The sequence below is a fragment of the Melopsittacus undulatus genome, chromosome 3, assembly GCF_012275295.1.
Source record: "Melopsittacus undulatus isolate bMelUnd1 chromosome 3, bMelUnd1.mat.Z, whole genome shotgun sequence".
NCBI classification, from domain to species: Eukaryota; Metazoa; Chordata; class Aves; order Psittaciformes; family Psittaculidae; genus Melopsittacus; species Melopsittacus undulatus.
Window position 1 is genome coordinate 8,406,585 of NC_047529.1, and position 27,642 is coordinate 8,434,226.

Genomic DNA, 27,642 nt, shown 5'->3' on the forward strand with positions numbered 1-27,642 from the left:
GGGCTTGTTATGCACCAGACATGGGGCTAAAGCCTCTAGTCCAAAATCACCTCCATCTTATCAAACATTAATGTGATCCCTTAATAAGGCTTCCCCCCCAGATTCCTTTCAACAGTGTTTTAAAGTCAATCTCAAGTACACAAAAAAACAGTATCTTCTGTGATCTGGTATCTTCATCCAGTTGGATGAGTTCTGTTACTGATTTAACCACAGTAAACAGGATGGCATCAGGGAAGTTCACCTCTTTCCCATAAAAACCATTTTCAGGCCACAGCTCATATTCCCTACCTGTTTCTTTGTCTTTATTTTCCCAAGTAACTTTGTTATTGTGCTGTAATTTGAAAACAAAGTGCATCTCCATCAGCATTCAGGTCTGTGATCCATTATAATAAATCAGTCTCTTAAAGTAATAAAACAACAACAAAAAGTGTCAGGATCCAGTATATCAAAAATCAGAGTTCTGCCAAGAAAATAAATTTGGATTACATCCATTCTGCTGGATCTCAGGGCCTATGCAACTCCATAGATCAATTGCTCATGAAGTCTTTCCTATGGAAACATCTTCCATTTCCCTTGATGGGGATGGAAGCCAAATTTTTGCTCTTCAGCTTATCAAATGTTTGAGGCTTTAGTTCCCCAGGATCTAAGGAAACACAGAAAACAAACCCAGTGCAGCCATAAACATCCTGCTAAGTTAAAAATACTTAATTCCTTCCAATTTTGGGGCTTTAGTGAGCTGTTAGCATATACAATTTCAAGCTTTATCACAGCCTAGTACAAACTTGTTTCTTATTTTTATATACAGTATAGGTGGCATGGACAGTAAAGAGGAAATCTGCAATAGCTTTTAAAGGCCTGCTGATGAAACTGGAAAGATTGTGTCTGATTGTTTGGAGCAACCCATCTCCAACAACAGCATCTGAGCATCAGTTTTTGAACTGACACTGTGGGCTCTTGGGAGTGAGGGACTGCCAGTAGCAGTCCCTTTATCAGCAGGGCTTTTGTTGCTGCTTTATCTCTTTCCTATGAGAAGCAGCATATTCAGAGCAAAAGCACTTTCAGTTAAAGAAGTAGAGGCTCAAGACCAAAAAGAAGGCTTTGCTCAAAAGCTTTCTGCATCTTGATCAAGTCATCATGCAAAAGAATAGCCCAGAACCACCTCCAGTATGCTTTTTGGCCTCTTTTATGTGTCCCTATTGATACAGAATTGCTGTAGGGTCAGCGAGGATGTGAGCCAAGTGATTTGATGACTTAGATGGAGGCATGACTTCAGCTGCATAGGTAACAACAGTGGCCCCGATATATATACTATTGCACCTAAATGAACACTTTGCTTGAAGTATAAAGAGTCCTGATACAATTTAGGGTTTTCACTGAGCTACAGAGGTGGTTTGGAAAAAAACAGAAGCCAACCAACCTGTACCAGCCCTGGAGACACTTTCACAATGTTTCTGAAAATGACAATACTTGGAGAATAAAATTTATGGAGAATTTGAGAGCCTGAGGATATCTTCACAGAAACGCAGCTAGAATGTCTTGAAACTGGCCAATAATTTCTAAATGCATCTCAGCTTCTATTGAAAACTTCTCATGAAGTCTGGGTTTGAAGACCGCAGGTTATAAAGAACCATCGTATTTTTTTACTGATGATAATATTAAAAGATGCCTCTTAGTTTAGCCTGATCTTGCAGTCATTGATTAAACTCTGGGTATCATTGAAGGGTAGATAAGAAGGTGGGAAAAGCTGGTAGCCTGGGGTTGTAGTCCTAATTGCATGCTTACACTTGCATTTCTGTAGCTTTTAACTTGATGACATTTTAAATGGAGAGATTAATCGGCCTTTACTTTGTTATTTGCGATGTACACATTCAACACTGCAGGCCAGATAAACCAGGCAACATAAATTAGTCACCTTATTGGCAGGTTTATACCACCAGAGCATCTGGTCCTCCCTGAGTTAATTTGTGCTGCAGACAGGAGCAGAGTACAAGTGCTCTTTTAAATTCATGTGAAAAATACGAATGTTCATCTTTTTCACTCAACTCTCTGTCTGGTTGTGTGTTTCTCAAACAGGTTCTCCACATTCAAAGTGACACGAAGCATGGGACTTACCTCTGGGAGTCTCGCAGGCTCAACCCTTCTCACAGACCAGCATTTGCTGTGTGGCAATATGGAGTTCTGCTTGTCAGGCACTGCACTGCTTGCCACAGGAAAGCGCCTGGCACCATCGGTTGTTTTTCAGGTAGGACATCTGTGGAAACTGGGTTTGTGCAGCAGATCAAGCAGCTTGCCATTTCCTGGCCTGCCAGGTCCTTTCATAGAAGCGGCACACAAGAAATAACGCTCTACATTGATGTAAAATTCACATTTTAAAACTCTTGAAGCATTAATTCCTTATCATACTGAATTATAGTGAGGTAAGAGGGGGAGGCAGGCCAGGGAAGAAGGAGGAATGGGAAAGACCCTCATTTTGAAGTGAGATTTAGGGTTGGATATGAAAACAATATAATGCCCAGTTCCTGCCTCTGAAGCACTCATATGGGCATCAGGGCAGTAACAGCCAAGTGAAGCTAGTAATCTTCCATTAACATGTGCAGCAACACCAGATTCCACTTACTCAGCTCACCACAGAAACCCAGCAAGCATCCAACCTTCACTTTCTGATTTGGGAAGCACTAGCAAAGGCAAATGCTGGAGTGAAGAAGGAAGAGAGAACATGTCCCCCTCATCAGGGGCATCAGTGCACAGAAAGGCCCTGGGAGATACTGGAAAGGTGTAAAATAGGTACAGGGCATGGTAAGGATCATGGGGTCAGTGATGAAGCGCAGGTGAAGTCAGTTCTCTAGTGCAGAAGTGTGTGAGGGAGACTGGGAATGGTTTGGGAATCCACAGGTTTGGATTTCTTCACTATGAGGGTGCTGAGACACTGAAAAAGAGAGACTCTGGATGTCCCATCCCTGGAAATGTTAAAGACCAGGTTAGATGGTGCTTTAAGAAACCTTGTTTAGTGGAAGGTGACCCTGTTCATGGCAGGGTGGTTGGAACTAAGTGATCTTTAAAGTCCCTTCCAACCCAAACCATTCTAAGGTTCCATGATTGGAATGCTTAGCTTAAAAACCTGGCTCCCAACCGAAGCTATTAAGATGCCCCAGTCAGACAATCAGGTACAGTCAGATGTATCCACAGACATTAAAGTCTACCCTGCTGGTAATAGGGCTCTGGTGGTTCAGAAATTTTACCCTAACTTTTGCTTTCACTGAAATGAATCAAAATAATAAAAATACTCTCAAAATTTAAATGATCCAGTCTAATATTTTTTTCTTTTCTCCCCCCTTCCCCTCCTCTTTTTCAGTCAGAAATGCTTATCACAGCAGACTAGACTTAGTAATAGAACCCAGTTATTTTTATACATCATATTAAATAGAAAACATCGCTGTTTTTAAAATTTAGCTTATGGAATAAAAATGTCACCAGTGTTGTTACTTTAGGTTTTAATGACCATTTTCTACAACATGAAATAGTTTGATTACCAAGACCTGCTGGTAGTCAAGGATGGCAACTCACAAATAATGCTTCACGCACATAACAAGCATCACACAAAACTTACCTTTCATTATGTGTTTTAATAACTGGAAGTAGTTTGATTCTGATTTTTATACAATCAATTATATATGAATATGTACACATATTCAGTTCCAGTCACAGTGTGTGTATATATATATACATATATATATATTTGGATCTGCAGCAATATAAAATGAGCTTTACCTGTATATACATGTACAAGTCTGAATGAGTCCTGAGTAATTTTAAAGCACTGTTAGTCAAATCCTGTAAATTTCAAACCGATGCAAATGAACTTCAGGTTTTACAGTGTTATGCTATTGTGAAGATGCTATTTTTCAGGAAACAAACAAAAAAAGAAATACAGCACTTTGCATTAGCTTTATGCATAGCTCTGAGCTCTGTACAGTGAGTGCACAGTATCCACTTGCAGTCTGGGTAATTAGAAAATCTGAAAAGATGCTGACCGCATTCTTCAGTAACTATTGCTTCCTCTGCTTCTTAATTAATGGCAAGTGATTCATTCTGCTCCAAAACAACCAAGTGTGGAAGACTTTTACAGGGTTTAAATTATATTCTTTCTGCTGCATATATTTTTGTAAACATTCAAGTTACCCAGGCCCTTTAATTATACAATTATACAGTCAAATAGTTAAAATACATGTCTGGGAGGGAAGAAAGAAGTATCAGTGGAGCATGAGCATTACCTCAAACATGACAGTATGCTGTAAGGCAACAGAAGAGGAAGTGTTCTTTAAGAAACAGCTTGGACAGAAACCAAAAGGCTTCTCAGAAACCCTCTGTCAGCATGACACACCACCATGGTAAACTCGAGATGCTCTCGCACCATCAGAACAAATTGTCTGAGCAAATGGGAAGGAAGCACTCCTGCTAAGGAGCAGTTCCAAACTCAGCAAGAAAATACAGTATTAACAGAGCAACTTACACAAAAAGTTTGTATACCCCATGCCAGGAAAATGCAGGCACTGATATGAGAGCTGGTAAAGGACACAGGCTGGGGTGTAGATGTCTTTAAGTGGAGTTGTTCTGATGCAACTTTCCAGGTATGGAGGAAGGTAACTTTTCTTCTTCCCCTCATTTCTCTTGCATGGCAAAAGTGAAGGCACCACTCCAACTGTGCTCCTCTGGCATAAAGCACCTGGCACAAAAGTTAGCTGGTCCCATGGCTGCTATAGTCAAAAACACCTTTCCTGAAGAAGGGTGAGAATTCGCAGATGGTGTATTTTGATAGAGTTAGACCCACTTTATCAATGTGTAGTGGAGACGATGGAGAGTTCAGCATTGCAGAGAAAAAGCTCCTGAGGTATTTCTGTGGAACGAAATGCAAAACGTTATAAGGTTTATTTGCTCAAACTGATCATGACCTCTTTGAAGAACTAAAAAAACAGTGGTATAAAAACAAAAGTGGTATAAAAATAAAAGAAGAAACAAGATCTCCATGGACTGTGAAAATTCCTTTTAATAACCATCCATCTGCTTTTAAGTCCATCCATAAAATAGGTAAACTGAAATATCTGTATTAAGCTCAGGAAAAGCAGAGAAGTAATATTTTCCACTTTCTTCCTCTGCCAAGCTTAGTAACTGTTTTATTCTGTGCTTGTGTGATGCTTTCCGGTTTACTCTGTAGTCATGTAATGCTTTCTCCTAATCATGACCTGCTAATACTGCCGTCTAGCATTACCAAACACTACAGCAGGTGCAAACCTCAAATCCATTCTGCAGGAATTTCACTACATATGGGCAAAGAAGGACTTCCAGAAATCCTTCCCTCATCAAGCCTCCATAAGCCTTGCATCGAAAGGGATTTGTTTTGATCAACGCCATCTGCACAAGGATTGCATGACTTCCATATTCTCTCAGAACCTACCAGCATCTTTTCCCTGAGCTACCCAATATATTTAAGTCTTTTTTTAAGTCACATAATAAGCATTCCCCTTCCCTGAAGTTAATACCCAGCAACCGCTCTGCAACTCACATCTATTTGTACCTACAGAACTCTGACAGATATACATTAGCACCCAGTTAGTTTTCACGAGTCTGATGAAGTTTCCATCACACCTAGGTTGAATTATTACTATCATTTAGCCTGATTTCCTAAGTCAGATTAATACATTTTGTATGAAACACAGTAGGTAAAGCGTTGATCAGACCGGTGCTTTATGTCACCCAAAGAGAGACATTTCATCTGGAGTACAGGGATAAACTCCTTTGCTCTGCTACAGACTGACCACAGGAAAAGGCAACTTGAGAAATTACTCACTAATCTTGCATTTAGTGGGAATTATATCTGTAAGACAGAACAGCACAATCTCCTCTAGAGAACACAAAGTTTGGTTATTTCAACACAGCAGCTTTTGCATTGTGGAAGCAGTTTGTTCAGGAAGCAATCCTAATTATTCACTCTCAAGGAGAATTCCTCCATGCTCTACCAACCTGTTACTTATTTAAGTACCTTGGAAACCAGCTGTATTAATATTACAGAAAGCAGGATAACAAAAAACAAGGGAAAAAAAAGAAAGAAAAAAACAGGTGGCACATCAGCTTTTCTCTTGGCAGGATTGGTGAATTTTCTTTTTTATTCAGATCTCCCACAGGTTGTATTAATGTTCATGGAAAAAAATTCATTATAATAATGCCTTCAAGATGAATTCTAACGGACTAAGAGGTAATTTAAAGCGAGCAACAGATGTCATATCAACATTTGTCATAATTAGTTCAAAGTAGGGTCCTTTAAAAAATGTCCCAATCCAGTAACGCCTGAAGGATGAATACGGGAGAAAATCAAATGTAAAACATGGCATCCCGTTAGATTGTAAGCATTGTGCTGAAAAGTGCCTGCAATAGGTCCAGTTTATGGCTACTGAAGACTCAAAATTACCAAAATATCTCACCAGAGACATTACAGGACCTATTGCATTCACCTTGGTACATATGGCCAGACAATTGACTGTCATGCCTTTTCTGTACAGCCATTACTCATTGTTTTGGCGTGATAACTCTAATGGCAGAATGAAAAAATCCCTCTTCTATAAGATTATACTCATCTGACAGGGAAAAACTAGGAACAGCAGGTACACATATCTTCCCAGATCTCCACACAAGAGTTGCTCAGTGAATATCACAGATTCTTTGAACATGAAAAAGATCCTTGGGAAAATGGCAACAAACAGACCCTACCAGATTATGATGGAATTAATTTTGTATGAAGGTTTCCAGCCATATGGCTTGGCATTATGTGCTCTTCAGCAGCCGCCTCTGAGAAAATTAGCCCTCCTATAAAATCTATATCTGCATTTGCCCTTGTTTGCAATGCTGATGCGTTAGCCTAACACAAAGCTGATGTGCCCTTGACACAAAGAAGCTGTTGCTTCAACGAAATAAAGGCTGCTCTGCCCAAATATGCTGGCTAGGACTGAAGTCCTGTAGTGAGGGAAACAGTGACTAACAGCAGAAGTGTGTGCTTGCACCACAAGCATATGTCTCGATTAAAGAGCTGTGGCTAGGCACTAAAGGGGAAGGTTGCTCTGTCCTGTTGGCTGCAATGTGGATGACAAGGTGGAAGAAAGAGGGAGAAGAAAAGGAAGGGTGGTCTTTGTCGGTGCATGGAAAGATGCTTCTCAATCTCAGATGGGATGGGAAGAGGATGAGGGTCACAGCAAGCTGGGAGAAGGGCTGGATCACATCAACCCCAAATGCTAGAGACAGTGGGAAGAAAATTTGCTCATAGATCCAAAAGGGATTTTGTTGCAACCCAGGAGGCCACTGCAAGCTGCTGGAGTGGAAGCAATGCTAGATGAAAGGAAGGCCCCTGTCAGGATGCAGTGGGCAGTGGAAGAGTTGTTTTCAAAGCTTTTATATTAAATCCATTTCCAGCAGCAGATACAATTTTTCTCTATTTACACAACAGTGTTATTGGTGCTGAGCCAAAACTAGGTGGGAAGCACTCTAGTACTGTATCTTTTGATATGTTCCCTTAAAAAAGCAGAGACTGGCAAGCTCAGGGTGCCTTAATGGAAATGAGCAAATTTTATACAAATTAGGGCTGTGGCTTCCTACCAGCACTTCACCCAGAGCATCTAAATCACTGTCCCTAGTATGCAAAGCACCACATTACAGCAATCCTACTTTTGCTAGGTTTGCATGAATAACTTGGAAAGAAAAAACTAGACAACTGCTACAACTATTCCAAAAGGCTTGGGTTTATTAGCCATTTCTGTTTGTTAGCCTTTCAAAACTCGAGCCATTTGTTCTGGATTATTTAGCCTGGTAATCAGTGTTCTTCCAAATGCACTTAGGAGTTTCATTTCACTAATAGCGCTCAACCTGCTACGTTGCTGGTTTGCTGGAAAATATCCTAATTATACATGTGTAAACATCTCAGTGTAAGGGCACAGGACCCTGGCAACGAGGATATAAAATGGGTAACAAACACCAATGATGTCAGTTCCTCAGTCTAAACACACATTCAGGAGCAGCACTTTAGAGAATGGAAACACTTTTTGCATGTACAAAATGCTTAGAGACAGAAAAAAAAGAAAAGATAGAAAGCCAGGGTAAAAAACCAGCAGTCTGAAACAGGAAAAGCAGTGTTTTTTCTCTTCTTTGCATGCATTAAAACCTTCAGGGTCTGTAACTTCAATTTTGTGGCAGCCATACCTGAAAAATTAACTTTGCATTTTGCACTCCAAGTGTTTGCAAATGAAACAAGACTGGACAAGGTGCTGTGAGACCCAAAGCTTTTACTTTACTTATGAGATTGAGTAGCTTTCCCTTCCTTTTAATTACGTAAACAGCAAAATGGCAACCATTTCAAAAGCTTATTAAAAATAATTTGAATAGGGTTCACCTTTTTAGCACTAGGCCAGTGTTCATCTTATGCTCAATCCTTCACCAAAGCAAAGTCATTCTTATGGTTTTCGCACTACTTCGTGATGTGGGACCTCATAATTTTTATACGGTATAATGTAAATCCATAACTTTAATTTAAATTTATTAAAGTTATTACAATTAAAAAGCTTTCTAGAATGCAAAAGTGTTCTTACCACACTTTCAATTGTGGCATAAAAGAGGAATTCAGTTCAACGACATTGTTCTCATAAGCCATTACAAACAGCCACAGCCTCAGAGACCAACAGCAGAGCTTAGCAAGAACTGGATTTTTTCATTAAACTTTGGTGTGCTTAAAAACTCCTCAACTCTGGGACTTCCAGAAAGCAAAGAAAACTCTGAGCTTTCTCTCTTCTGCCACTTTTCTCAGCAATTAAATAAAAAAAAAACCCAAGTGTTTTAAATTCTTCAAATATAACACATTACAATTAGCATTATGAACATCACCTGCTCCTATCTGACAGAGCTGAGAGCACCACAAACTTGAATAAGTTAAATCTTACAAGGCTGTGGGGATTCTTGAAACAATAGCTTCTTTTCTTTGAAACAATACCTCTCTTTCAACATCTACACATCAATGTGGCAGTCAAAGCTTTACCACAAGGGCACAGAAGGTGACTGGTGGCAGAGACAGGACTAATTAACTTGCTCATCTAACTTCCAGCACCAGATCCGCTCTCCCTTTAATATAGATGGTAGTTTCTCTCAGCACCAATCATATAATTATCCTGTTGACTGGTGTTAAGTGCTGCAAGCTTTAAATCAAATCTTGATTTGAATTATTCATAGAGGAAAGCATACCCAGGTATCAACAGCTGTCTTCTATAGGATAAGAATTTGATTACAAAAGAAGAGACAGATTGAAGCATATTCCCTGACTCTAAAACACCACATCATGCTGCTATTAGGTATTTGCAAAGTAAGATCTTCCCAAGGAACACAAAACAAGCAGACAGGAACGTGCTTCACTTCCAATCTGTGATCACAAAAATAAGGATCTGCTTAGAAGGCAAGGCATGCAAAGGAAGCCCACTGTAATGCAGAAATGGGAGTGCATCTCCTGCCTTTGTCTCTTAGAAAGAAATTGCTAGGCATATGCAAAGAAAAATGAACATTTGGGGATCCTTTCCCAAATTAACCAACTTTCTCTATTTAGATCACTGGTATCTTAAAAAGAAAAAACAAATTACTTTCTGGGTGGTTCTTCAAATAGGAAACACTGCAGCAATGCCAGCTATCAACACTAACTACAGTCTATGGCAAAAAGTAAAAGCTCATCTGAAATGGCACTGACAGGCAACGGTGTCCACATGAGATTTCAGGCTGGCGAAGGGCCCTGTCTAGGGAGATGCTATACATAGAATCTAATGAGAAGAGATCATGCATCTTCCAAAGAAAAACAGGATTCAAACTTCTCATTGTATCACTTTCTTGCTTGTGGTTTTGGTTGGGTTTTGTTTTCCTTACTGGCAAAAAGTCAGAAGGAATGAACACACTGTACAGGGAGGTAAACTAGTGTTGGAGTGCAGAAGACAGGAACCCTTAGGAAAAGGGCTGCAAAGCTAAGCCAGCTCTGCTTCACCCGAGACACACACATCTCAACCACCACACAGGACTGGATTACCTGTGTCAGGTGTGGAGGACAAGGAAAGCCATTAGCCATGATACAGGAAGTTTCTTTATGAACTGAATTCCAAGGGAGTGAGTTCTCTCATGCCAAATACCCCAACATTACAAAGCAAGAGGTATTCTAGCTGTCCAAACTAGATGTTTTGTCCAGGCAAGGAACCCAGCAAGCTCCTCCTGCAGCCTGCAAGGGTAGTTTGGTCCTCCAGATCACAACTTGGTTCACCCCGGTTAAGCTTCTGCCCTGTGTCTCCCAATGAAACCATCTCCCCTTCCCTTAGGGACCACCTGAAGCAAAACTGGCTAATTAGCAGTGAGTAACTGCCAGCATAATGCTCTGATAGCTCTCTAAAAGTAGATTTAGATCCATTTCTGGATTTATTAAATTTGAGCAAGCTTCCTGCTTCAAGAACTGGCAGACAGCAAGAATATAAAATATGAGGTAACACTGCTCTGGAATACAGCAGCTCAAGAGGATGGGAGACTACATACAGACTATGACTATTAACTTCACCTCCAGCAATTCCATATTCAGAGCAACTCCCCATTCACCAGATATTAACCAGCTCAGAAACATTCTGGTCTTCTGTGGAGTCTTCTTCTTCCTTTTCTTATTAATAAAGTAAATATGATGCTGCAATTCTTTTCCCCAACACCTTCACATATATATTACAGGTCATCATGAGGCAGATCTGAGTAAAGTATGTGAGCAGGACAGCATGGGATATTCAACATCTCAAGATCTCAAGTGATATTTCAGGCCCTTCAGGGACCTAATGTCACTTCTGGATCCATACACATTTATCTCTTGCACTCACCCTTAGGTTATTACGTGCAGCTGTGATTTCATAGCAATGAGAAAAAGACTTACTGCCTGGGATACTACCTGGTGCCTGAAGGATCTTATTTCTGTGAAAGATTTGGAGAGAAACTTGCTAAAATTATGACATGATCACCTGGGCCTATATCTCTTACAGAAAGGCCAGGATGACTGGGTTCTCCTTACAAAAACCTACAGTATTAGGGCACTGTCAAAGTTGTGCAAAGCTTCTTTGAGGAGCCAGGGGTAACAAACACCTCCAGAATGTATCTATCTCATAGGAACCCAAGACATTGCTCTAGTTGCACACAATGTGCGTGAGCACAGAGAGATTCGTCAGAAGAATAAAAACAGATTCACACATTTGCAAATGACAAATCGCCATCATGTTAGTCATAATATTAAAGAAGGGGGTTATGTGCTTCAGATTGGCAGACCTTAATTACGCCCAAGTCTGGATTAACTGGCTCCGTGTTACACAAGCCAAGAATAAAGGGCTGACTTGTTTTAATCAAACCCTTCCTGTTCACTTTGATTAGGCCTAATCAGAAGCAAGGCTGTTTACAGATAACACCTAGGAGTCACTGAAAAAAAAGACAGAATTAAAAAATCTAGAACTTCCCAATCAATATCACCTCACCCTGTGTCTGCAGGTCTTCTACATATACATACAACTGTACCCCACACCACAACACTTTCCATCCAAAACAAATTCAACATATCACCATGCACAATGTACATGATCAGCTTTCTATAGCATGCCTGTGTCAAACTTCCAGCTGCCTCACCAACAGACTTTGCCTCCATGAGCATCCTCTTACCAAGGATGGAAAGCAAGCTTGGCACTATAGTAACCAGTATTGCTAGGGATGCAGCAGCCAGGCACAGCTTTGAGGGGAGCAGAGCATTTGCTGCCTGTGCTGTGGGCTGGCTACATTTCCTGGGAAACCAAGATTTATGGGTTTCCCTTAATAGAAACAATACAAGCATGGCAACTTATGCTATGTTATTAATTATTAGCAAATATCTTGCCAATTTGACTGTGATACACATATGTAAACTCTTAACTTGTTAGGCTGAACTTGTTTGCTAGGGAGCTGCATAGGAGACAAGAGTGAAAGCTCCTACCAAAAAATTAATGCAGCTCTTCTGTTAGTGAACAGGTTTAGCTACACAGCTCCAAAATGTTTAACATGGCTGTAAATGCTGGAGCTGTAATACCAGAACTTTACTTGATAACAAAGAATTTAGCCTTTGCTATTGTTAAAGCTACAAAACTATGGAGTTAGTGGCACTAACACTGCAGCAGGTGGACTTAACCCAAAGCGGATAGAGAAGCAGCAATACCACACACACCACTCCTCTGGGCACGCTTAGAGGTACTTAAATGACTTTGGAGCTAAGTGGGTAAGAATCAAGCTCTCTAAGCAGCTGAATTCTATTGAAAAACAGGACTTACATTTTTAGCCCCTTGGGAAACTCTCCCTATGGTTTTTATGTACAGCGCAATGCCGGTTCCTTGAATCAGGGTTAGTTTCTTCCACAACTACGCAGGTGAAAGCAGATTTTACCACTACAACTCCAGAAGTGTTTGAGTGCCACTAAAATGTTAATTTTACCCAGGGTAGTACTGAAATTCACTTGAATTCAAACACCTTTCTGCATTTTCATAATGTACAAGCATTCTGAGAGATGCCAGTTATGATTCAAGGTGAAATTGCTCTCCTAGGCTTTCAAAATCCAAACTATTCATTATAGCTATTTAGAGCATTTTTTCAGTGCTAGTCTAATGGCATGAGTACATTATGTTGAATTACTATTATGCTGCATCAAATGAATTAACTTCTGAAGTCAGTCTACGTCCCAAATAACAATATTATTCTGCCTGAAATTAATTTAAAATCTACAGGACTTAATATTTCTTACAACGCCTGCATTCTAAAAGCTCATATTCATTGGCTTTAAGTAGCTTCAATGAAAACTGAATTGTTAGCTGGCAGGAAAAAAAATAACACCAGGCAGCAAGGGCTATGATTTACAGGTGCTCTATCAGTGTGAAGTCTGCTTTTGGAAACGAACAGCCATATTAAGAAGATCAAAACATACCTGACTAGTGAAGGAAACCAATCTTTTCTCCGGAGCACAAGTCAAAACAAAGTCCTGTCAAAATCTATTCAGAAAGAACAACAACAGGATTGAATTTACCACGCATCCCTGGGCCAGCAGTGAGAGCGTGTCGTCTGCTGGAGTGGCCTTGGCAAACAGCTACCAAAGCATTTGACATGCATCACCCTCTACTTCCTGTGGTGAAATCAGATACTGGGGATGACTGATATGCTCACTTTGAAAAGGGATAGCACCAAGTTCAACCCAGCATCCTTGGTTGAGTGCTCCCTTTATTCATCTGCTTCCATCTGAATGTGGAGAGCCATTATTGGAGACTGATAAAGGTACACAACTCTGAAGCATGATTTGTAGAAGAATGTTGGGAAATTTATTCTGAACTGACAGCAAAATACATTCAGATGTGGAGCTAAACTGGAGTTCACACTATATGCTGTTGAACTTACTAAATCATGATAAATATACCTCCTTATTTTCTGATACTCTGAAATCTCTCAAAGGGGAAGAAAACTAAAAGGTCTCTGCATTGCACATCTTATTTAATTCTTCAACTGTAATGGAATAAGCATTTTATCACAAAAGATCCAATATCTAGTGACCGTAATCAATAAGTAGAATTCATTTTATTTATTCACTTTTTGAAGCCAAGAGGGCCCCACATGAGCAGCAGCACCACCCAGAACAGATGAAATGCTTTGCTGCTCAGAGCTGCTACAGCTCCTCTTCGAGAGTGCCGCTTCAAAAAGAAAAGCCAGGTGCCTTGGGCAGCCCCAGTGATGCTCTGCAGGATGGGAACCTGACGTGTGAAATTGCTTTCAGATGACTAACTGCAGTTTTACTGTCTGCAGGCAAGGCAGACATCAGCTGAAGAGCAGTTATTTTTTGTTCTTAATTTTTTAAGCAGTTACTAGAGGTTATAAAAGGCACTTGGTGCAGACTAGCTACACCTAATCCAGAAAATGATTCATGGCATGGATTTCATACAATTGATATTCACAAAAAGGCCCGGCCACACAAGCTCTTGCCTTTGTGGATGTGGCTGTGCTCTTTCCTTCTGTTTTCCCATTGCATCCAAATTCCTTTAATGGGAAATTAAAATCACAGCTCCAAGACTCTGCAGTTCAGACTATGGGTATGAAACAATCTTCTTTAGGATTATCAAACACCGACATTTGCAGAGGTTTTCTTTTGCACCAGCAGTCACACCTGGTGCATATTCATATCTGTGACAAAAGGAAAAACTTCCTTTTATCTTTCAGTGATCATCAAGTGTATTCTGAATGCCTTCTGAAGCCTATCACGCTGAGATGCTTCCAAGAGCAGTATTTACAACTGCACTGTCACAAGCAAACATTCAATCTGCAAGAGCCAGGCTGTTGAGCAGCTGGCTTTAAAGCTCTTCTTAAAATGCTTTGGTATTAAGGATGTTGTTGCAAGTTGAGAGTCTAATAATTCCCTTCTAATAATCACTTTGAACTGACACATAATCAGTAGCTTTCAATAGTCTCTGTGACTGACATCAGAGCTGGGAAAGATCAACATCCATTTGACAGGGGTTTTGCAATAGAAACTCCTGTTACTAGCATGTAGCAGGTTGTCTCCATTAAACATATTAAAGGATGAGGCTGTGTAACAAAGACTGGTGGGATGTACTCATGAAGTTCATTCAGTGAATATTCAGATGACAAATCATCTGCTCATGGCAGAGGGTTGGAACTAGATGATCATAAAGTCCTTTCCAACCCAAACCATTCTGTGATCTCCAATGTCATTAAAATGTTTCTGCCCTCATGACTTCAAGGAAAACCTCAAGCAATGAGGTCGCTGTAACAGACTCAAACATTCCCTTTGCCCAAATTTGTCAACAAATATTTTGAGATCCTTTTCCCCTCAGATGATTCTTTCACTGTTTGCCACCGAGGTGTTAATTCTGAAACTAACTACACATTTAGATAGCAAGAATGAATTCAAGTTCAAGGAAAGATGCTATTTTCATAATTTCATGTTTTCCTTCAGATCCAGATTTTTGGAGCCATGCAAACCCAGCAGAATCTCATCAGCTTTAGAACCCTTTACCAAAAAGAAAATGCCCCAGAAGCTACCACCTCCAAAGGAACTTGAGTGAGAATACAAACTAAATACAAAACAAAGCATTTGGCTACTAAGTTAACCTTTTTTTGGAAGCTTAACTTTGACTGCAGGTAACAGCAACATTTCAGTCAGTTCAGTGTCTTCGATGCTCTTCCCTGCCAGTTCTACAGATTTGAGAGCAAAATTGAATTATGAAGTTCATACAAGATTTATTTCTGCCTCTTGCATTAACACCTATCATTGAAAACCTCATCGGCAGACATTAGGAAGTGAGGAGGTTAAGGACAATTGTATTATTAATTTTAAATAAATTGAGCATGTCTACATTTTAAAGAGGTTCAAAGTACTAAGAGAATAAAAGAAGTGCAGAGACAACGACAGAAAGATGTATGTGCTCCTACAAAACTTGACGTAAGGTTTGACCTTTCATTCTCTGAGCATTGCAAGTGGCAACAAAAGGAAACACACGACTCCCACCAACAACAGAGCTCTCTGATCATGCATCCCTGATCAGGGATTTTGTTTGTTCCCCTTTGCTATCCACAAACAAACGTGAGGAAATGCAGCAGTGGGAACAGGGAACGAGAAACAGGGAACAGAGACAAGGAAACAGGCCATGGGTTGGGGGACTTTTTGCTTTCCTTTTGGCAACAACCTACTGGGATTCTGTGAGCACAACAATTGGTTTTTTCCTAAGCATGTTAGTGAGAGCAAGAGCAGAAAAGAAAGCCTTGTAGGCCCATGACTACAAGGCTTCTGACCAAGGAGTCAAGAAACACAACTCAATCCGCTGTCAGCTTAGACTCCTGCCCAGCTTTTCTGGCTGCATAATGGGAAAATGGGGCTAATAATAATCTTCATTCCTACAATAAAGCCTGGGTCTACGAGAAGAAGAAAAATGATCAGGAGAATGATACGATACAGAGATGCAGTATCTAAAGAAGCTGGTATTTCAGGAAAACTTCTTTTTATTGTCATTCACAGATCTAGCAACTCACCAAGGAATAAAAGATACTCTGCAGTTAAAATGGGAACAGATACACTCACTGAATCACGGATCTCTTGTGATCATAGAATCATAGAATAGTTAGGATTGGAAAGGACCTTAAGATCATCTAGTTCCAACCCCTCTGCCGTGGGCAGGGACACCTCACACTAAACCATATCACCCAAGACTTCATCCAACCTGGCCTTGAACACTGCCAGGGATGGAGCATTCACTACCTCCCTGGGCAACCCATTCCAGTACCTCATCACTCTTACAGTAAAGAATTTCTTCCTTAGATCCAATCTAAACCTCTGCTGTTTAAGTTTCAACCCGTTACCCCTTGTCCTATCACTACAGTCCCTAATGAATAGTCCCTCCCCAGCATCCCTGTAGGCCCCCTTCAGATACTGGAAGGCTGCTATGATGTCTCTATGCAGCCTTCTCTTCTCCAGGCTGAACAGCCCCAACTTTCTCAGTCTGTCTTCATATGGGAGGTGCTCCAGTCCGTGTTTCCTTCATACAGTTTTTGCTTAAAAAATAAAAAAAGGAATGTACACCATCTGATTTAATTTAAAAAAGAAAAAGGATCTTGTATTCTTATCTACTGATTTCTAATTGCATGAAGGGATAGATACACACTAACTTCTATTCATTAACTTTAATCAAAAGAATTCTTGGCTGTTTCATTTAAGGCGGATTTAATCAAGCAAGGTTGGCTCTGAAGTGAAATTACAGTCTTTAGACTGTGGAACAATTAATTTAGAGTTTTGCCCTGCAACAGGTCCCTGATGAAATACTGAATTAGCAGGTTGCAATAGGGCATTTTGGATAGGTAATTTTAAACACAATTTAGGTGTTTTCTCCTAAGACATGTAGGCAAAACATTTGTGAAAACTTGCATGTAATTTTTCCAAACCTCTATGTAAATGTAAGATATTGCTCAAAAGTCTTTATACTACACCAAAAAGACCCCAAAGTGTCTGTATCACTCTAGAGATCAAAGACTTCTCCTCAGGTTCATCTCACAGTACACACACTGTGCTTTCCTACCAACAAGGACCAACAAGGATGGGGAAGCTTTTGGTTATTAATCATTTGTACCAGCTAGGATAAATAAAAGAACTTAATGTTTTACATGAACTTTACATTTACTGTGATTTTAAATCACAATCCTCCTAATTTGGGGCTCTCTGGAGTTTTTTACTCCAAGTAATTTAGCTTCCATTACAGTGAAACATGTCCAATTCCAATCTCAAGCTGAAATAAGGTAACTGTTCATGACAATCTTAAAACACATAGTTCAGCCAGCCCCCCTGACTCCAGCTGCCTTGAAAGGTACCACAAACCCCACTGCTGTCCTCAGCACTGCTACTGTGGGCAAGAATCTGAGGTGATGTGTAGGAAAAAACCCAAACTCTTCCTAGAAAACTATCCCACAGAGAAGGTTTTAGACAAATCTTATAATTAGACACAAGGAAGATTTCCCTGACTAAAGCCAAAGCCACTCAAATCAGTAACAGTTTAGATATCTGCACCAGAACCAGATCTCTGATTGTTGTACATTTTGCTAATTGGAAGAGTAGTTTTAACCTACAGTGACTCCCAGGCTATCCACTTCATTTTCCCAGATCAGACTGGAGAGCTGCAATCTAATTTTGATGTCAAGAAAAGAGCCTGCAAGGCCATTTCAGTACCCAGCTGCTAATACCAGCAAATACTCTAGCCAGGCTGTTCAACTGAAATGACAGCTTAAGCTGTCTTACCCCTCACACAGGTATACACTGGAGTTTGAATGCTAATTTTTATGTGCATACTTAACAAAGAGAAAGGAAATTAAATAAAGAAACTTCTGTTGCTCAGATATGTCCTGTGGAAAGCACTGGACTATCCGAAGCTGTACTACCCTGCTTCAATCCAAAAAGTTCATGGAAAACATGACATGAAATCATAGCCTGTTCAAGATGTATAAATACCTAAAGTAAAAGCTGGAAGAGCAGAATAATTTTTTAGTCATCTACCATCAGTATAAGACTCTACTAATGATTTTACAAAACAATATTTGTTCAGAACACTTACTGGACTGATATTTGTCAGGCTGTCACCTATTTTTAGTCAATAAGGTCAGCTCAGACATTGGGTAAGAATATACATTTTTGTTGGCCTGGAAGCTGTTTTAATTTTCCTAAAAATGCTGTATTAGCTCATTAGCTCTTTACTAACCATGTGGAACAATAAAATCAGCTTTTATACCATACTGTAGCCATTACAACAAATCACTTGTGAGGCTTGAAGAAGGTTACAAAGGGTTTTCAGCAAATTGAGGTACAGGATCAAGCATGAAAACCAACCGAATACAAGCCATGTTTCTGCTTGTTACCAAGGTCTAATGCCTTCACCTTTTACCTGACTGAGCTCCCACATGAGAAATACACTATGGTCAAAGGCTAAGAAAACACATCTCTTACAGAGGCAATCCATCCATTTACTGCTTTCTGGATAGTGCACTGAAGTGTACTCGAGGTTCATACTGGACTGAAATCCACGGGGCCATAACAGCCAGTGCTTTAAATAGAACTGGTGTCTGGGCCCTCTTCCACTATCACAGTGTAACTCCCATTTTCACAGTGTAATTGAAGATACGCTTTAAGCCTTCAAAGCATTACACGACTTTGGAAACCATGAACACTTCGGTGGTTTCTCTAACTCTTCACCAAGAAGGCTGCAGCTATGTTAGCTGAAACTCTCATGCTGCTGGCAAAGCCAGAGGAAACCACTGCAAAATATATAGTGAAAAGACAATACAATGATTAGGGATCCAGACATAATGGAGTACTGATCAGGTCACTGTGTCAAATTCCTCATGGCAAGGATGGTAACATTTGTTTTGCTCCTTTATCCTTTTTATCTAACTTTCCCTTAGGCCACAGGGTATCTTCAGTTCCTTCAACACCGACTGATTTGTCAGGATTACTGGGTAGCATGGCTAACTGTGCTATCTGTCATATGGCAAAACATACTCATGTGAACAGTGGCCATATTATGTTTGCAAAATATATAGGTCATAAAGTTTTAATGACTTAATTTAAACACATACAATTTAATTTTAAGCTAAAAATCTGGCTACATAGAGAGCTATAAGTACTATAATACCATGATTAAAGCATCGCTATACACAGCAGTTTTATCATCTACAAACATTACAATAAAATCTGTTAGCAGATAAATGAAAGGTCAGAAAGATTAATGGATTAAATTTCTAACTGGTACAAAAATATGCAAACTGAGTACTAGACTGGAACATGGCTATGCCTTTATGCCTTCTATAGAGGACACAAAGCAAAACACCTCAGACTACATTTTGCACATGTGAGACAGCCTCACATCAAAAGTCAGTGGGAGGATGTTTTGTTGGAAGATCAAAGAAAAGGTGAAGTACATAGAAAAAAATCAAAACATGCAAGAAAAGATTCCAGTTGGAAGCAATCTACTTTTATATTAATTTCTCTAAAGCTCTACTTAATGCTACTTTAGCTCTACAAAGAATATAATTTGTAATGACTTGCATGATCAGTTAATCCCCATGCGGCTACAACAGAGTTGCAGGGCGTATGGCTTAGTCTTTGTTCACGCCTCTTCTTTCCCAAAACCCCACCTCCTGCCCCTGGGCTGCAATAACACATTCATTAACAAAGAAATTTGAAGACTTAATGTGTGATAGGAGTCAAAATTATGTCATTCACGCAGCACTTCAGAATCACCAAAAAAACCCACAAATCCTCATTAACTCAGTAACCTTGTCCACGATAAAATTACTTTTTGAAATTAATCAAAAGGGAAAAGATACCCAAAACACTCAGAGAGCTGGGTTACAAAATAAAGCTCAAAGATGCCTAAATATTGCTTTCCTTCTGTCATATTTGGATATAGTAACTATGATAAAATAGTAAATCTTCAGCTAACAAACTGCATTTAAAGTAGCAATATTTTTTTTAATCTTGTGTTGAACAGAGACCATCTGTCTACAGTGAACACTTACCTCACCCACAACCTTTCCCCCTTAAATAAACATACCTCCTATGAGCATCTCTAAAGAGATGAGTTTTTTCATAAACTAGGATTAATTTCTTTTGTTAAGGCATGTTTCATTACTTTGCAATCTACTGCTGCCATCTCCTGTGTTAAACGAGGCAGCAAGTAACTTGATACTTACAAGCAGGCTATTTAGCTTTGACCATATGGAAATGGTTTCTGGTGGTCAAGCAGAGAATTCTCCACCTAAATACCCAGCAGAAGCCTGTTAAAAAGTTGGCATTACCTCTAAGTGACTCCGTCGCTCTGCAATCACACGTTCATCCTTGTTTCCAAAGAGCTTCTTTGGGGGGAATTCTAAAGTGGCAAGCTGGAAGAGATGAAAGGATGAATCGGTATCAGAAGCGACAGGCTCAAATGAGAAAATTCTCTTTAAACTTCGAAGCAACTAGGAAGAAGAAAACGCCAAATATTCATGAGCTACACTATATGCTATTAGCATATATCACATTACACATTTCTACTGATGTTATTACGATCTGGTCTGTAGTACTGCTAAGTATGTATTTTGTCACCAGTGAGAGACAGGAAGTGAATTTAGGAATCAGACAGCCACCGTTTGCCCTCATAAAGATTACAAAGGTGCAAATTGAATCTGATGTGACAGCACCCACTAGGAAGTGAGAAAGATCTTAAAGATTGCTTTCAGTCTCTTAAAAACTGTGGTCTCCAACTGTACTGCTGTGCAATTTGTCTTTTCTTATGTTGTATTGCAAATGTAAGATCACTGGATCTACACAATATCACTGAAGTTATGGTGTGGAAGATGGCATTGCTGGACTCCAGCTGACACCTGAGCCAGACCCAAGTGACCTTTTGTAGTGTGTTGAGCTACAATTTCTTCCTTCACAACAGGGGCAGGCTAAGAGCATGCACCTATGCTGAGGCAACAGCAGAGATAATAGGAAGTGAGACTTCTTGAGCTGTAATGCAACTGTAGCTCAATCACATTCAAATGTGTATCCACGCTGAAAGGGATAGCTTTAATTTCTGAAGAGAATCCCCATGAGCAGGCAAAATCCCATGTATCTCACTGAAAATGAGGCAGCAGCACAACTAAAAACAGCTATTCAGATCTGTCCTTTTAGGAGTTCTTCCACAAAAGTGTTCAAAGTTATCTTCTCATTTCTTTTTCATCCTGTAAGAACTGTGGCAAGCTATACTAGTAAGAGAGAACAGAAAATAACTGCCTGTCTTTCTTGTATACCAACAAATAAAATGCTTGAACAAATTCCTGCCAGCTGTATCTGGAAAATACACAAAAGAGTAAAGAGTTGGTAACAATTACCGGTGAACTTGGTTTGCTAAGCCAGTGCTGCTGGGAACACACAAGAAAGCAAGTCCTCTCCACGTAGTTTGTGTTTGCACTTGAAGGCACATCAAAACCTATTTCTTCCTAGCTCTCACTGTATGAGACAGAAATGTGCAGCCTCCCATTGGCATTGCTGGAGTTGTTTTGCAGGCAAAAGCCCTTGGTAGAAATGCCTCCTGCATGAATTCTCCTGGCTATTTGATGATATTGAACTAATAAACAAGATACATCATTTTCTAGTGTATCAGCACATACGGGACTGTAGAGAATTTACAGCTGGTTACAAGGAGCAGCAATATACTGAATTAAATGAGGAGCTCCATTATTAACATCAAATGTAAGCATCTTTAAAATGCAGAGGAATTCTGCAATACAAATAATTTATTCCCATTCTCCGGTTCAAGTCCAACAAGGACAATTTTAAAGAAATGCCTAGACATCTTCAAATAAGTGACATGAAGTGATGTGAAGCACCAGAGGAGACAGAAGAGATGTCTGCTCTGTGTCAGTCTCACCAGCACACTCCAATTATATTCCTCAAGTTTCTCTAACCGTGTCCTTCTCAGTGTGCCTGCTTCTTCATGTTGGCAGGACAAGCAGTCCACAACCAAACAGTTCCCTATAATTATGTCCTTGGGACTTATTTGCACTGCATTACTCACTCCTTACCCTATATAGGAGTATAAGTGCTAATATCAGCAAGGACTTCAAAACTCCACCCCTGCAGAAATTACATTTCATTAAACAGTACTGCACCATGTCATTACCAGCAACAAGCAGATAAACCAGCTACCACCACAGTCCCCTCCTGGCTCTGAGGGAATTGTTCTTACATTTATTTCCTAATAAATACTTTCATTATAAAATTTTAAAATAGGGTCTCTTAAAAATAACAATCTACACAAATAAAAAACCTACTGCTAAGACATCCTCAGACATGCTCTGTAAAGGCAAGGCAAGGGATTACAGCTAAAATCAGGACTGAATTCTTCATCTAAATCAAGTCTGATTTTAACAGGCTTATGGGGACTGATTGTACAAAACTTTGGGACAGGCCAACTGCTTTCTTTATCTGTTAGCTTTCTGCATACATCTCAGGAGAAAAACAGCTGCATTTTCTAAAGCCAGTAAGTTTTGCTAAACCCATTCAAACCAAAGGAGCTACTCACAGAGTTTTAATATATCTTCACTCCCAAATCACTACAATGCACAAATCTTTGAAACCAAGCCAATGAAAGACCATTATTACAGTCGTAAATTTAATATACAAGAGAAATGCCTCAGCCAGTAAGCTCAGCTCTGAAATGTTCAAAGTCACAACATGTACCTAAATGAAAATCATAATTCCATTGCTGGTCAAGACCTGGATCTGAACACTATTGACATACAGAATGATATATAATAAAAACCTCCAAGCAGTTCAGAATGCCAATGTGCCAAACCATATTTGGCCTACATATGTATGTTACTTATGTTTGTACTACACATATGTGCATACAAAATACACCTATACGTACATACATGCAGCTTGGGAGGATTTTGCATCCTGCAGAGGGTGCATTAGAAAGGTCTAATCACCTGCTGCAGTCACCATCTCTACAGAGCTGGCTGCAGAAGGCGCAGAACCTGTGGCCTGCTGGAACATTTCTCTCTTCCATTCTTTCACCAAAGATCCTCTGGCTGCTCTTTTAGCTAAATAACTGGCAGCTGTTCACCTCACAAATTACAAATGGAGACCATTCCTGTCACAGATGACCACCCAGCTATATGACAGAAAATCTTCCAGCCATAGATTTCATCACTTCAGCAGCTCTTGGAAACCCTGAATTATTCCAATGTGTTCTATTTCACTACATGCCAAGAGTCTAATCCCCACCAAAATGAAAAGAGAGACATTCAAAACTCTCCAGGCTTTAGTTTCAGCCTGTCCGAACACTTAACGCAGACATGACAGCAACAGTTTCCACCCAGTTCACAGCTTGAAAATCATCTTTGCAACATGAGAACTAGAACCATTCATGCGGCAATGTGACTTATGCAGTCCTCTATGTGACTGTGTAATTTCACTGTAATAGGAAGCTGATTCATTGTAGTATATTTATATAAAAATACAATATTAGTATATTTAGAAGAGGTAGTGTGCATATATATATGTATATATACACACACACCCCCCCCATTGATCTCTGTCACTCTGATTTATAAAGGTATTCCTTTAGTGCGGGGAAAAATATGCTGGTGTACAAGTTCCATAAATACACAGAGTGATGATAAAATATTCTCATCCCATTGTAATTCTGGTTTATAAAAAAAGAAAGAAAAGCCCAGCAATATAAATATACTGAAGTAATGATGTTACAACAGTCTATAAAGGCCCTTTGTCCTGATGTATTATTTGACATACAGACTCTGAATGTAGTTATACGACTAAGAAATGCAACAATTCCCAAGAATGTTGAGGTTTATCTAAACCACTCATTTAAGTCAAATTGCAGCAGCAAGTATTTCAATAAATTCAAATTTTGTTATTACTACTGCTAAAACACCTTTAAGAAACTGCACAGCAACTTCAGATGAGATTACCACTAATGCACACAGCACAGTATGTAACCGAGCCGCATTTGTTCCATCACTTAAATATGTAAGAGATGTGCAGGTGTAGATTTTGCATCAAGATGCTTGCTTTGGCTCAAACACTGTAAGAATTTCACACTATCCAGATTCAGGACTATAAATTATTCTTTTAGAGTTAAACAGCTGTGTACCCTCTGGCTCAAATTAGCTCTTCAGAGGTCACACCTTGACTATGAGATCAGCATTTTGCAGCAACACAAAGTGTAACGGTGGGACTCTACAGGTAAATTATTCTACTCCCCTGAAAGGTCTGAAGCACGCCCCTCCTCTCCCTGTACCCCTTGCTGCAGCAGCAATGAAAGCATTTGGCAGTTGGTCTTTTTCAGCAGGGATGTTCTGTCGTTTTCTAGGGTTGCTGATGAGGTGATGTGTTTTCTGTCAGGGGAAATTAAGAGGCATATTCCCCAGCCTGGCAGGAAGAGAGAGCTTGAATGATTTCCTGAGAACCGTCTGTATGTAGCATGCAAGATCTCTAATTTTTATTTTGGCTGCAGAAGCATTTCCCTACTATACTTCATTATAAGCATCGCTGCAATACGTATTCCATTCTATACATAGGAGCATGCACACACATGCATACACATACTGTGGCCAAGGCTGGGACTACTCTTAGACCCAAAATGAAAAGTCAGATAATATCTTAAAACAGTACAGAAACATCTCAAGACCACACGTCAGCACTCCTAATGTCTTTCAGACATTAAACTTTCTACTGTTAATGATGTTTATCCTATCTGGCAATCGTTGCTAGGCAGTAGCAGTCATAAGGAGAGGCAAACAGTCATTTGCAATTTACTCCCTAATTTCTTTATAATAAATACAGACTGTGTTTTATTTCTGGGTCTTATATTACGTGGGGGTATGTTATTTGTCTGTGTCTCAGCGGCCTTATCGGTAAGAAATGATACTTACCCTAATACAGTATTTGTGAGGTTAGTACGATCAAGCTTAGACAGAACTAGCTCCAGTCCTCAAGGGGAAGGTGCTTCAAACCTACCAAGTGTTATTCTAGTAAATTTTAACCAGCTTAATGGATTCCTGTATTTCTCTCACATTTCAGCCAGGGGACTGGTTTAACACGGTTATCTACAGGTTTTTAATGCTGGTAAGAATAGATGGCAGAACAGGAAGTGACCCTTTCTTTAGTCCCCTCTTTTATCTTACATGCAACTTTTTGACCTTAGGATTCACCTACTTCTGGAAACAGCATATACCTAACAATATCTGTATGGAAGCATACCCTTTTACAGTGAAACCATACATCTTGATAGCCCTCAACTACCAATCCTCAGGAAGAGATGCAAATTTGGAGACCGGCCTTTTGGAAACCAAGAGAGTACAAATGAAGGCTCCAATACCATGAAAGGCTCAGCCTAAGACAGAGTGCACCCTCATTTCAGGACCTTCAGAGAATGAAGTCATCAGTATTTGTGAAGGGTGTCCATTAGTTGACATTATATTCAGTTGGAGACTCTTCACTGACATTAACTGAAGTTTGCTAGGGACCTGCTGGATTGAATTCAGTTCAGGGGTTTTATGGTACAGCAGAATATAACATGCTAATAAAAAGTCTTGTACTGTACTTTGCAAAAGATATTTAAATATGTAGTGGACCAAAGTAAAATACCACATAATATAGTCATATAGGCTTGTCACTTCTGAAGCGTGAAATAGTTCCAAGTGTTATGCTCCCTAAACATTAAAAAAGTGTCATTTTCCAACATCAAGCAAAAATCTACAGGATTGAAACATCTCATTATTTCTGATGGGCAAAACCTATGTTTTAGTGCCCACAATATGGTAAAAGATTTTTTTTATAAGAAGAAAAACAGGGCAGACATTGATGGAGGCTGAGTCATCTCCAATCTTTCATCCCAAATTCTCTTTGTGCTTCAGTGTTTTGATATATTTAAATGGGGGGAAAGAGGCAAAAAAAGAAAATTAAGGAAATGCTAACTATTAAAAAGTCAGTCTTCTTTAACTCTCATGTTACTTTTACAACTCTGAATTTTCTCATTTTTCAAAAGGCATGTCTGACTTTTTGATCCTTTGTACCAGAAATCTCTGTCACAGATGAGAAAAATCAAAGAGAAGAATGTGGCATGGTTTTGCAGCCAGTGTGGCTGCACCTGACTTGATTTTGCAGTGAGCAATGAAAGAAAAAACTGTCCTACTTTTAGTTTTTGAAGTTTAAACAAAGTAACTTAAGCCTCAACTTCTCAAGACGTACTAAGACTCACAGAGTTTAAAGAAATTGGACAAAAGCTGTATTCTTAACTAGGAACTTGCACTAAATATTTAGGGATTTGACAAAATGGTAAAAAAAGAAAAAAGCTCAACTTCTATATTTTACTAAGATTTTGTCTAAAATAAACCACCTGTTCTAAACAATTTCATAACAAGACCCTTAGGCAAAGGGAAAAAGTTAACGCTTAATGAACAAATTAAATGTTACTTTACTTATAAAGTAGATAAAAATCAGAGATTAAAGATAAATAATTTGAACATACACTACCCACTGAAAAAGAAACCAACAAAATAACTTAAAAACCACCTAAGTCACATTTTCAGGTAATACAAATCAAACTGAAGTTCAAATTTTGCTTTTCCAAATATGACTGAATGGAGACCTCATAGCAGCCTTCCAATATCTGAAGGGGTCCTACAAGGATGCTGAGAGGGACTCTTCACTAGGGACTTTAGTGATGGGACAAGGGGTAACGGGTTGAAAGTTAAACAGGGGAAGTTTAGATTGGATATAAGGAGGAAGTTCTTTACTGTAAGGGTGGTGAGGTACTGGAATGGGTTGCCCAGGGAGGCAGTGAATGCTCCATCCCTGGTGGTGTTCAAGCCCAGGTTGAACAGAGCCTTGGGTGACATGGTTTAGTGTGAGGTGTCCCTGCCCATGGCAGGGGGTTTGGAACTGGATGATCTTAAGGTCCTTTCCAACCCTGACTATTCTATGATTCTATAATTCTAATACTACAAACCTGTTCTCCTTTAAAAATTAGCAACACAGTCCTCCATTATGTAAACCCTCCAGTGCTTCCCCGATGTGTATGCCATAGGTAAGTGTCCTCCAGAGGACAAAAAGATTAAAGACAATATTTTCCATTATCGCAGAATCAACTAAACCAGGGAATTATTTCATGGGTATTCAGTTTGTCATCTACTTTTCCTCTTCTATTTCCTTGGAGAAGACTGAACAGCTTTTAACAGCAATAAAAGCCACAATTTATTATAACAAGCAAGGATAATTAACCTCCCTAACCGAAGAAAACCCGAGTGACCAAGAAGCAGAACTGGAAAAAGGTTGTACATGACCTTCCTCCTACACACAGCACTCCTGCAGAAGATCCCCAGTAACAGGCTACCACAGTCAGTTCCTCACTGTCTTTGAGTGGACTCTGCTCCAGCCCCTGTCCCCCAGGTCTTTGTAGTGTTTCTGAGATCAGAAAATCTCCTATAGGCTCATCCCTGGTGTCT

At 39.6% G+C, this 27,642-nt stretch overlaps 1 protein-coding gene across 3 annotated transcripts in view; it reads right to left on the reverse strand.

Moving 5' to 3' along the window:
• Nucleotides 1-3,603: 3,603 nt before the first annotated feature.
• The window catches only part of KIF16B (kinesin family member 16B), a 142,503-nt gene continuing 118,464 nt past the window's right edge, over nucleotides 3,604-27,642 (reverse strand). For all 3 annotated transcript variants that reach the window (XM_034060515.1, XM_034060514.1, XM_034060516.1), the window contains 2 exons: nucleotides 20,437-20,520; nucleotides 3,604-4,894 (listed from right to left, as the gene is read on the reverse strand). In XM_034060515.1, the coding sequence (XP_033916406.1) occupies nucleotides 4,736-4,894; nucleotides 20,437-20,520 (243 nt within the window). In that variant the 3' untranslated portion in view covers nucleotides 3,604-4,735. The remainder of the gene's footprint in view (nucleotides 4,895-20,436; nucleotides 20,521-27,642) is intronic.